The sequence below is a fragment of the Melopsittacus undulatus genome, chromosome 1 (genome assembly GCF_012275295.1).
Source record: "Melopsittacus undulatus isolate bMelUnd1 chromosome 1, bMelUnd1.mat.Z, whole genome shotgun sequence".
NCBI lineage: Eukaryota > Metazoa > Chordata > Aves > Psittaciformes > Psittaculidae > Melopsittacus > Melopsittacus undulatus.
This window is the reverse complement of record NC_047527.1, coordinates 114,952,915-114,966,107: the sequence shown is the minus strand read 5'-3', so window position 1 is coordinate 114,966,107 and position 13,193 is coordinate 114,952,915. Positions and strand designations below refer to the sequence as shown.

At 39.5% G+C, this 13,193-nt stretch overlaps 1 protein-coding gene across 1 annotated transcript in view; it reads left to right on the top strand.

Annotated features, from left to right (window-relative positions):
• Positions 1 to 13,193, top strand: part of GPR158 (G protein-coupled receptor 158) — a 185,979-nt gene that overhangs the window by 164,080 nt on the left and 8,706 nt on the right. The window contains exon 8 of the mRNA XM_034067256.1: positions 9,416 to 9,554. Within this exon, the coding sequence (XP_033923147.1) occupies positions 9,416 to 9,554 (139 nt within the window). The remainder of the gene's footprint in view (positions 1 to 9,415; positions 9,555 to 13,193) is intronic.

The window sequence follows — 13,193 nt, the reverse complement described above, 5'->3', positions numbered from 1 at the left end:
CCAAACACGAGGCTGCACCATGATTACTGCATGCCCTCAGCCAGGAAAAGGAACAAAGTGAGTGTTTCAGACTGTTCACAAAAGAGCTCCCTCCCACTGTTCATTTGTTGATATTTAACATATATAATCTGTGCATCTAAAGAGGGCATGAGTTGCCAGGACAGGCTCTGACAGATTGGGCTTTAGGGCCACCTGTACAGTTCTGAGTTAGGGCATTGTAATACAGCCTTACAAGGCCCTTTATTAAATTTTCTACAGCCCCTCTGCTGCATTCAGTGAGTGAATGATTATTATTTCTTTTTGTTATCTCTATATATTGTGGCCCTGTGCCATCTTCGGGGTGTGTTGTTCAGAACATGCAATGAATAAAGAACTGTTTCCAAAATGGGCATTTTTAGGCCATGTTCTCCTTAGCATCGATGTACAAAGATTAAAACCAAAACTGTCAACAGTAGCTATCCATTTTGAGTGTCTGTCTTGAGACATGGAGAGATTGTTTTTTCAGAGTACTTTTTATAGCCTCCTCCATGTGGACAGCCCAACCAGGAGGCACTTGTTAGAATTAAACACTGATGAGGATCTGGCTTTAGTTCTCACATTAAATACTCTGAAAATGTATCATGTAAAAATAAGTGATCAGTTGTGAAAAACTTACTGTAAATTATAATACCAGGGCTGTATAAAATGTTTGCAGCAGAAATAGGCAAAGAATCCTGTTTTAAAGAGGAGCCTTCAGCTCTGTCCCTTTCCTACTTGTAACCCATGCCTCTCGCTACCATGTACACAGTCCACATCACCAACACTGTGTGTGGTTTATGTCCCTCATCTCTAGGATATGGTGAATCTGGAAAAGATATGGGGAAGAGTAGCAAAGATACTGGAACCCCCAGTTTGAGCAGTTTGGGTTGTATTACTGCCTGTGGTGATGATACTTTTTCTTGGTATGTTATATTCAGGTCAAATCCCATAGCCTTTATTTAGGCACCATTTCTATAAAGTAATTCTGCTAAGGAAATCATATTTGGGTTGCCTTGGCTGCATGTTTATGTATTGATAAATGTTTTACTCAGATGCTTCTGCAAGCCACCCATGGGAAAAGATTGCTTTAGGAGAGGCTAGAAGATGCTCTGACTTCCTCTTGTCATTGCACCACCCTTTCTGGAATTCACTTAGAATTGTAGAAGCAGCTATATTGGAAAAAACCTTTAAGATCATGTCGTGGTTTAAACCAAATCCCCCAACTCCCTGAGAGTTAGGAAGGAGAATCCAAAGAATGTAGCCCCCACGGATTGAGATAAGAACGGTTTAATTGCTAAGGCATAACACAAAACCCCTACTGCCATTTACTACTACAAATAATAATGATACAGCAAACAGCAAGTGAAAAGAATACAACACCCCACCAGCCACCGACCCATAACTCACTCCACCCTGCCCGGCCGAGCACCATGTGCTCCCTCCTCCATTTTTCTCCAGAGCTCTACCCCTCCAGCTTTCTCTTTCCCAGTATGCATCCTGGGCATCACGTGCTATGGTATGGAATACCTCATTGACTAGCCTGGGTCAGGTGTCCTGTCTCTCCTTCCTCCCAGACTCCCCCTGGCTGGAAAAAACCTTGAACAAAAACACCCTCAAAACATGCTCAAACCGTGACAGATCATCAAGTCCAACCATTACCCCAGGTCTGCCAAGACCATCACTAAACCATATTACTGAGGGCCTCGTCTACATAGTTTTTGCACACTTCCAGGGATGATGACTCCAGCTCTGCCCTGGGCAGCCAATTCCAATGCCTGATCACCCTCTCTGTGAAGAAATTTTTCCTAATACCCGGTCTAAACCTCCCCTGGCACAGCTTGAGGCACTTCCTTCCTGTCCTGACACTTCTTACCTGGGAGAAAAGAACTGATCGCCACCTCACTACAACCTCATTCCTAAGTAGTTGTAGAGAGTGATAAGGTCATCCCTGAGCCTTCTCCAAGATGAACAAACCCCAATTCCCTCAGTTGTTCCTCATCAGACTTGTGCTCCAGACCCTTCACCAGCTTTGTTGCCCTTCTCTGGACCTGCTCCGGCACCTCAGTATCTCTCTTGTACTGCTCCAAGTCTTTCCAGCCTTTCACATACTTTGAATGCCACTGGCATTGCTTGCATCTTCCTTAACATGTGAGAGAGGAGGTCCCACATTCAGCTTGCTTTCAGGTGTTGGTGATAGATCTTTCTGATCCTGTTCTCCCTCTTTCATCCACATGTAAGCGAAGCGGATAATGGGGCTCATGAAGACTGAAGAGTGGCCAGTCGACCTTAGTAATGACAGTAGACTATGGAAGGAGTAAGGCAGAACAGCGCATCTGTGTAGGGAAATGAAAAAATGCATGAGTATAATGGCTAAGAGAAATGCAGAAATTAGGGGAGTTCCTAGAGGTTGTAAATGTAAGTACTGGCATAGGTTTCATGCAGTGAGACTTCTAGGCATGTTGCACACAGTCAAGTCACTGGATATGTCTCCACTGTCAGCAACAGTTGTCTGTAGGTTACCCTCCAGCCACGGGGCCCACTGACCATGGGTCAGCATGTCTCTTACGTTGCTTTGAGTGGACCTGCAAGGCAGTCTTGTATCTGTGTGGTTTGCCTCCCAGCAGCCCACAGACCCCTTGTCTTCTTTCTCAGCCTTGCCCAGTCACAGGCCATGGAAGTTCTGACAGAAAAAATGTCTGGATTTGAAACTATTAATTCTTCCTCCATACATAGGTCCCTGTATTGCTGTGCCTAGCTAATGAAAACAATGCTGTGATATGGTGAGAGGTAAAGCTCTGGTAATTTATAATTTGCTAGGAATAACTTAATACTAAAGACTTCCATATGTAATCACAGTTCATTGATTGAAACATATGAAAATCCTTTCAGCTGAAGAACAGAACTTCTCCTATGACATGGTGCACCTCTCCAGGTGGGAGATTGGATGCAGTGAGGCAGAAAGAGTTTGTGCTGTGCTGGCTGGCAACACAGGAGCAATTGAGGACACAATTCTTTTCCTATTTTGAAACGGTGCATGCTCAGCTCCAGCTGGCACCCTGAGTGGATGAATAGATGGAAGAGCCATGCTTTCAGATCCATAGCACCCTTTATTTCAGTAGGGGGAATTTAAACTGTATGAAATGAAGCCTGATGGAGAAGTAGATGAGTTGTTGTAACTGTGTTGTGGATAAGTAGAGTTGTAATCAGTAATTTGTATCTAAAACCTGTGTGAAAAAAATGGCGTAACTGTTTGAACAGTACTGTTTAGCCAACAGGGCAAAGCTCAGAATGCCAAATGAACTTAGTTAAGCCACAGCTGTAATGGGCTTTCCCTTGTTAGTATAAGGAAAGGACACAGAGCATGTCACTGTCTTTGGGGAGCAGTGGTCTGTTCATGGCCTGCAAAGATGCTTATGCTCAGACATAGAACATCATACAGAGTCATGAAAGTGGGCCTTAGTCCTTCAGGGATGTCTTCTTTTTTCAGGTAGCTTTTGGATAGCAGAGTGCAAGTGAGCGTGGGGATGGGTATCCTGGCTCCAGGGAGTTCCTTGCAGCAATTCTAGCCTACAGCCATCTCCACCAGGAGGCCACCCTGAAGAAGCACAAGAGAAAGACATTTCTGGTAGGGTAGGAGACCTAAGAAGCAACCAGGACAGCCTGAAATAACTCACTTTCCTTTCCTGACCATGGCAGGAAGGAAATTCACAGTTTAGGATTTAAACTTTTCACAAATGCAGGTAAATTTATTTCTGCTGTCATCTTGTAGTGACAGGGTAGCATTATCCCTATTTCATAGAGCCAGAGCTGAGACACAATTGAGATTAGGGTTATATGGTCCGTTTAATCTGGCTGCCCATTTTACAATGCCTTTGGCTCAGTTACAAAGCTTAGCCAAAGCTATATATAACATGTTATGTATGGTCTCACTGGCTGCAAATACAGCCCTTAGTTCGGCTGCATATTGCAGCAAAAATGCCTATGGTGGCATCCAAATAGCAAAAGAAATGCTCTCTGTGATCATCTCTGCAAAGTTTGTCTTTAGTTGTTTCTTTAATATGCACAGGAGCTTGAGGTAAATATAAAGTTAGAATGCAGTTGTGCACATGCACAGGGCTCCTTTTTTTCTCATCTGCAGTTTTTTCTCAGTCACTGCACATACGGATGCTATTTGCAACAAATCAAAGAGCTTGCATTACCCAACCTTGATTTATCTCTGGAATTGCTCTGTCACATGCATTAGATGAGTTTGGTCTTTTAAGAAATTATATAGCTAACTGAAGATTATATATGTAAAAGAGAATTAGTTAAGGCTGCATATGTGGTATTTTTATTTTAGTGCTGTCCAGTTCTTAGAGACAGCAAAGCTATAGGAGTAAGGATGAAATATGTTCCGAAGGCCCCTAAGAAGAGTTGGTGTGTAAGCCATCTTCAGAAATCCAGCTTCACATTTCTTGATTTTTCATGTTTCCTTTATATGATCTTTCCTTCTCTGAATCTACTTTTTCTTATCTTTCCTGAAGTCATGCCCTTGCTGCCTTTACTCCAGTTGTCATCTGTGCGTGTTCTCTTCCTGTACCTACCCAAGTGTAAGGAAGTTCCTGGTGACTTCCAAATCTTGAATGAAAGGAAAGTGACTTGATCACTGCTTTCAGTTCATCATATCTTGCTTTGCAGTTCTATGCAGTCAGGTGAACTACAGACATGCGCAGAGCAGGCAATGAGGAAGGATATGGATTAACATGGGAGTTTACTTGTGCTGGGGGGTAGACAGGCGGGAACAGGTCAGTCTGGATTCATTGTGCTGTGCAAGGCACGACACAACTCAGCGAATGGACTGCAAGAAAAGGTCACAGAGACTGTCTTGACATGGCTTTGCCTTGTACTGGTTTTAAATATGAAAGAATGATTTGCAACACAGACAACTGCATGTTTAGCAAAAGCTAGTTAATATATTAACCAGTATCTTCTGACAAAGTTTTAAGTCAATAATACTAACACAGAGCCTGCCCTTTTCTGTGGAGCAGATGTATGTCACAAATTGTGAACATGTATCATTGTCCTTCCTTATCAGAAGATGCAGAATATGAGCAGGGGCCTAAGCAAATCCCAGGTGAGCAGACATGGCACCCTCTTAGTTGTAACAGACTGATGGCATTAAGCATGATTCTGGTCCAGTATATTGGGTAAACAAGCTAAGTTCCAAAACACTTCATTTTCTGAAAACATGATGGCCATTGCAAATAAAATAATCATGGGGTTTAAACACTAACGAATATAAATAAACAGGTTGATTAAATGATGCAAAGACCAGGTAAGAGGTTATGTGGGTAAGAAATAGATAGTGACTAGAAAGAGACATATTTAAAGATTAATTCATTTGTGCACATGACATATTAAGGTCACATTATATTTTCATCTCTTACCTTCCATTCATATCTGCATCCATTTATGCCTTTAAAGCAATTATGCCTTTTGTTACTCTTTTATCTGTCAGACATTTGCACCTGGAATCTGAATGCCTGGTTTGGGCAGTTACAGAGTAGGTACTGCAAGTTTTTTCAGAGCTCTTTTATGCTTTATTTTTTTGACTTCACATTTTCTGTCCAGGCAGCTGTTGACAGCTCTGTCTCCTAGGAGTTTCCGTCGTTTTTCAGAAGGGGAAAAGATGGTATCTCTTGTTCTTAATGTGTAAAATGGGCTAATTTATAAGCCTTATGATAAATCATACTTAAAAGTAACAGGATCATGTGTTTTGAGCTTTGCGTTTGGTCTTGGCAGGTTTGCAACATGCTGAGATACTCCTTTAGTGGTCAGGAAGTCACTCTTCTACACCAGGCTTTTAGTGGAAGATTATTCAGCAAGCCAAATAGAAATTTCATACCATATCTCACCACTTTTAATCATTAAAGATATTTGGCAGGAAACAGTCACTAGTGGGCCATAGACAGAACTAACAAGACCTCAGAGATGAGTGGTACGTAAGAACATTGCTGCACAATGGCCAGATTTGCTCCTCTATCTATCTATCTATCTATCTTATCTATCCGTCTGATCTATCACAGAATCACACAGTCAAAAAATAGGTGAGGCTGGAAGGGCCCACTGGATGTCCTCTAGGCCAACCTCAATTTGAAGTTAGTTATATCTGTGTTTTTCATTGGTGTGATAAATACATTAGTATTTATTACTATAAGTCACCTTATTTTATATTTAGAAACCAAAAAGGACATGTAGAAAAACAGTACAGCAAAATTTTGTCACACCTTCAGATTTTTATCATAAATTGCACTAGTAGTTTGTAGTTAAATTATATGAACTTAATTTCCCTTCTCAAGCACATCTTCTACATAATACATTTTAGCTCTGTAATTAGTGGTTTAGGTAATAAATAGGTTTTCTATCAGTCTGTTTTGTTTGTTATTGCTAATAAAATTATTGTAACATATATATTGTATGGCTTAGCAAGCATAGGAACTCTTTACCTTGTTATTTAAAAGCTGTTCTCTATTTGTGTTGTGTACCAGATGTCACACTAATTATTATCTGCAGACAGGAATGCCAACTCTGCTCTAAATGTAAAGCTTTTATAAAATCATTGTTCCTTAAATGGTGCAAACTACTGTTATGCTTCAGTACATTAATACTTTGAAGCATCCTCTTGTTGTCCTGTGGACTCCTTGTAACTATGATTGGAAAACTGAAAATGGAAGTTTTCAGAATTAATCAGATCTGGAGGTCACATGAGCCCAGGTCACTGAAATTGGTTTTTATTATGGAGGTGCAGCTTTTTCATGTTAATTTGCTCTCTGACATACCTGTATACAAATAAAAAATTAAAAAAAATATTCCATATTTTCAAATGTAGACATGATTGTGTTTTTTTTCTGAAAAAAAGCAAAATTTGACCCACACTCTTCAGTTCAAATAGGATACCTTCAGCATATGGAGTTTTGTATGTGTCTTTTCATCCCTTTAAAAAACAAATGTTTTCAAGCTCTCAGCCTCAGCACTTGCAACTGATCTTTTCAGTCAGTAAGAGACTTGAGGCTCTTCTCACTTCAGTTGAGGAAAAGAAAGGAGAATGAGCAGTTTTGTGGACTATGACTGTTATTTCACAGCTCATCTCTTCAATTCTGCTGATAATGTTTGGTCTCTTATGGCAGGGAGACTTTGGATGAAAGGCAAAATGAGAGGAAATAGGCTCTCTGGCATGTTCTGGAAAATACCTTCTGAACTGTATTAATAAGAAGAGTTTCCATAGAACCTGGGACAGTAAAATAACAGTGATTTGGCTTTAGTGACCTAATGCTAACCATTTTCCCCTTTCCAGTTTCTTCTAAATCAATACAGAGTAATTAAAGCAATGAATTATAGTGCTTTGAAGAGCAATACATGTCAGTGCCACAATTCTGCATATCCGAGGCACATGTACTTAGAGACAAAACCCAAAACTGCTAACTTTTGTAAAGGAGCCTTTAATCTTATTTAATTGAAGCAAAATCTGTATTTCAGAGAAGACTTCAGGAGCAAGATGGCTTGGTAGGTCATTCCTGCATAGGTGTTTTTATGACACCGGTGTAAGAGACTTCACTAGTAGCATAGCTAATTAACTAGGAATGAAATGGAAGTAGCAGCCAGTTTGCCCAAGCAATGAGTGTGGGGGGGGTATAGGAAAGACATACCTGCATGCATGCTTTTGCAGAGCTCAAAGAAAAAGCTGCAACTCACAGTTTCAGAATATTTATACCATGCTTCCTTCATTTTGAAACTTAGGTTCCAAGTCAAACTATTACTTAGTCAAAAGGTTTATTATTCTTGGGTTTTTGGTAAGGAAGAACACAAAAATAGCTGCATGCATGGATTATGCATCTTCAGATGCTTGGTTTTATGTAACTGGGAAAACTGACAGGTTTATGTAGGATATGTTCTAGTAAAAATAATGGTCTTGAAGCTAGGCCATCTATTTTTGATAGAAGTAAGAAACAGGCAAAGTGTTATTCAGAGTTCAAACTGAACTCGTCAGACCACAGAGATATCTGTGTAACTGAATTAATTTTCACTCTACCCAGACTTGTCTCTTAGGATTTAGCTGAGATTCACAGCAAAATTAGAAGTTTCTAAATGCTGTAACAATATAATATAGGTAATTTACAGTATTTATAGACTATTAAAAGTAAAGGAACCAGAGGACCTGTCTCATGAAATATCCAGTGCAGATGTTTTATTTCAATCTGTTGGTAATGGCAGGGTTCACAAGCATTTGTGTCCTTATCCAAACCTGATCAGTAATGATTTGCTGATCACTACAGTAGGGTGATGTCACCAATCACCAGTTCTAGTTACAGTTTAATAATTCTGTGCAAAAAGTATCTGTGAAAAGGGACTACTTTACTATTATACTACCTTTGAATGTAGTTTTTACAGAAAAAAAGCAACAAGGCAAAAGGAGTGTATGAGTAGCAAAGGGATTACACAATATTTCTGAAGCTGGTCTAGAGCAGTGCTGACATTACAGGGGTCTAACGTGGAACTGCATGTTGCTGGTTAACACTCAAACACTTCCAGTCATCATCAACCCAGACTGTGAGGCAAGAGGGACAGGCACCAGGTCTACTTATGGATGGATGTGGGGTTTTTTTTCTGGACGGACAGTTTTTTCAAGGTGGATATCAAATCACTTCAGTTGTATCATAACCAAAACAAAGCACAGCAAACTGTTGACTGAAGTCAGAGGAATGCTGGGGCAGATGAGTTAGCTCTAAGAGGATAGTTTAAGATGATCCTGACCTCTTACTCCTCTCTTCCTTTTCTCATTTTTCTCCTAACAGAGAAGTGCGTCATTTGTTGTAATTATATTAGACCCTCAGAAATGACTCATCATATTATGGGTACCAGCAGAATAAACTATCATGAACAGAGGATATTTTTAAATCCAAAATATATTGTTATATCTGAGTTATAAACCTTTGAAATGAAACTGTTGTCTTAAAAAGCTTGTAGCACCAGTACTTGCATTTATAAGAACCAGAGCCACAAATAAAATGCTTGTTATTCTAAGTAATGTCAAACTTCTGTAATACCAATTTGAAAAGCAAGCAAGGCATTATTAGACATTGTCTTAAAGTTTGTCAGTTGAAAAACTGAAACACCATGAATGCAAAGCTTCCTGATTTGGAATAAAAGAAGTGTGTAAAATTAAAACCAAATCTGTCATGTACAGTGACTGTATCTGAAAGAGTTTGAATGCCTATGTGTGTACATATGTACTTGTATAAGCATGTATTGTCTTTACATAGATACTCACACATACAGAAGATACTGTAGTACTTCAAATTTCCTTCCTTTTTCATCTATAAAACTAATTGTAAATTATTTCTTTTTGTTCTTCTCACAGCTGAATTTTTATTCCTCTTGTGGGGTGTTTATCTCTGCTATGCAGTGCGGACAGTCCCATCAGCATTTCATGAGCCACGTTATATGGCTGTTGCAGTTCACAATGAGCTCATTATCTCTGCTATATTCCATACAATTAGGCAAGTGATCTGTAGATCTAGTAATTAACTATTTATCTTTCAGGTTTCATATGGTGCAATTTAAAATGGGTGAATGGGTTAGGTTGCATAATGGAAGGTGTTATAAATATTTAATTCTGCAGATGAACTGATGACTAAACTTAAAAGTGATGCCATACAATTCAAGAATATGTACAATCAACCTGTTAATTGTATAATTAGGGTTTTTTTCAGTATAATTAGCTGTTATGATCTTGTCTCAAAGTTCAGCATATATGGTAAATTAGATAAAACAAAACTACTGTCTGTCTTCAGTCACCTACATACTGCTCACTGGTTTGTATCCCTAGAACAGCAGGTAAGAATGTTGGTTTATGTGAACTTTTCCTGGTGTTTAAGATTGGTAAGGTGCAGCTGTATTTTAATTGTATTGGTTTGTGCATGAAGCATAGTGCTTTATATGCCAATATAAAACATAGGTATGTGTACAATGCTATAACAAATATAAAGCATGCGTGTCTCGTAAAGATTATAACAAGCTCTACATTTCATACTTGTAAATTATTAGAGTAGTAACAAATAAATAAGGGTCTTTGCCAGAGCTACGTGAAAATTACTATATGTGCCTTTCCTACAGAGCACCCTGTAAAGATGAATTCATCCTAGAATACGTCAAATAGTAAGATAACATTAATTTAATCTCATCCTGTAAGAGATCCTACTGAATTTCTGTGACATTCTCACACTTTCCTTTGCCTCCTGACAGACCTTATCTACTAAGAACTTCTGGGGTATTTTTTTAATTGCTCCTCTGACAGTCTTCAAATAAGCTTCTCTGTTCCTTGGTCTGTCTTGGAACTCACATTTTTCTCTGCCTTCTTGATGTTTGCTTCCATGAGGCATGTTTTTTTTTTCTGAGTAAACAGCAGCAAGGCAAGTTTTTCATCTCTATTCCTTCCAAGTACTCTTTTCCCTTATCATTGTTATGAAGTTTGCTGCACCTTTCAGGCTTGCAACTTTTTGTTTCCTTCAGCTTCTCCTCACCCCACATTTCAACATCCACACAGTCTCAAATCTTCTTCACTCCACAACTAACACAAGCATCTTCAAAAATAGTGTTTTAAATCTCTATTCAATAGAAGCATTTTCCTTTTCATTCCTGGTAGATAGTTAGGTAATTCAGTTACAACACTTTTGTATTGATGATAGCCAGTATGAAAGCTTCTCAGTCAAAATTTTCACCCATTAATTAATGTTCCTAAACCATATTTTGGGACATGTTAGAAGGCACAGTTCAGTGCATTCAAAGAGCTATTATGTGGGTTGAAAGTTTCTTTTAACAGTAGGACCGGATGAAAGTAATCGTGGATTAAAGAGAGGGGAAAAGGAGAAAATGTGGCATTTTAATACATGCCTTATGAAGGAGACACAAAAGGATTAGGTCTCTTAGTTTGTCCTCTCAAGAATCCTTCAGGCAAAGGCCTGCTGATCTTGTTCTTTAAAAAAAAGTAAAAAAGTACATTTTGCATTGATTCTTTGCCCTCTGTCTGGTACATGGCAGTTTGTTGAAGAAATAACATACTGTTTATGGATAGGAATGAATAAAATGCATGGGAAGCACATGATTCCTCCTGAGATCATGTCAATTTCTGTATAGACAAGTCTTAATCCAGTCTCTTTGAAATTCACTTTTTATTTTTGTTTGCTTTTTTGCCTTTATCTTCCGCCACCGAGTTTTGGATGTAAGCTGAAAGGGTGGAAATGTAAGGCTCAGGTTTATGTGACATATCTGAGTTGTTGTGAAGTTGAAAGCAGTGGAGCCCTGAAGGACACCTACTATATTACAAGGCAGCCATCCAGTCTGAAAACTCACAAAGCTCATGTAAGATTCATGTAAGCGCTAAATAAAACCTTGAATTGTTTGCATTTTGTTTTCCTTTAAAAGTATTATTCCCATTTCAGAAACAGAGGATTCTTGATTATCTTCTGATCAGCGTAGCATTAAATTCCTGCATTACTCTTTCTCTTGTATTACTGAGGACAGCAAAATTTGTATGGAAAAAAAATCTCATTCAAATAGAAATCCCATCTCAGCTAGGTCTGAAGGGCTACTACAAATGCTGTTTTGCTTTTAGGGGTATGGTGTGGATGCCTTAGTCAAGGTTTCACACATACAACAAGCGAAAACCCTTCGCAGTATTTGGGGATTGGAGATGTTAAGGGTTCACCAAATCCAGTGGCCATCAGGATCTGGGAGCTTTCTCCCCTCTCTCTGCCTGATGGACTTGGCTGCTGTTGTTCCCTAGCTAGCTAGATGGAGAACTGGTGCAGTCACGCGCAATGCATGGCTGGCCACATGGACCAGCATAGGTCAAACATGTACATCCTGGTTGTGTTCCTCCTCTGCAGCTGATCACATCCGCCAGTGAACCATGCACCCTGTGTAGGTTCACAATCACACTATGTTCAGAGTTCCTTCAAATATGAGTGCAGTTCTTACGCCAATCTGATATCCATTTTCAGGTTTGGGGCCCTGTAGCCTGTCATGAGCTGAAACCTTGGACCTGCCTGATGTGGGTCTCCAGTATGCTAGCTAGTCCAGCCTAAAGTTTGGTCATGAGTTGGACATGCACACATGCACAGAATAGTGAGTGAGATCACACAGACATTAGGAGATGGATTTAATGAGAAGATAGAAGATACTGCAGTGATCAGGTACAGGGCTCAGTGACAACTTGCTTTCATGTTACTAGCCCTTTTTATCCCCACTTCTTTCCATGCTTGTACTTCCCCCATCTACCTTAGACTCTCTCTGTCTCTGTCCTTGTATTCTCCCAAATAAGCAACCTTTACTATTTGTCCCAATTTTGCTGCATCTGTACTCAAATTTGGTATTTATGATATCTTTACCTAGGTAATCACAGCCTTACATGCTGTTACTGATACGGTTCCATCCGTACCACTGACCTTGCAAGTTCTCCTCCCCAAGAGCCCCCAGTGCTCCATTCAGTTACCTGTAAAGTTTGTTTCAAATGGCTCCTCATTAACCACCTATGAAATCTTGCCATCCACCATCAGGACTGTCTGCAAGTTTTGTTCACTTTTTGCTCTGTTGTTTTTTGCATCCAGCAGTTTCTCGTGTCATCTTCAATAGCTCCCATGTTGTGTTCAGTTAGCTAAACCTCAGGTCTGAGCCTCCTCATATCCCTGCACCCCTCAACAGCAACATCTCTGCAAGAAATAATTACAGTATTTTATTGTGTTCATGAAACATTTAATTTACAAAGTATTAAACAAGAAATGATGACTGTATTATTATGGCATATAAGCCAGTGTTTCATGCCAGACTATTTCTGTTAACAAAAGCTTCTGCAAAATATGCATCTGTGGACTTGGATAAGTTGCAAATGTCATTTCTGTCTGAATGATTTTTGTAAACCTGCAAATTACAAGCCAGTAGTACATCTATTCATCCATTGCATTGCTTACCATTTCTATCTCTGGGAACTCAGTAAGGCAGATAAGCCAAGCATGTTCCAGCTAGCTTTAACTGCACTGCTTGTTCTACTGCTCTTTGAGAAAGCTCAACAAGGAATTGCTTAGTTTGGGAAGTTCAGCCACTCATTTCCTAGCATTTGCAAGGCTCTTGGGCCTTCAGCA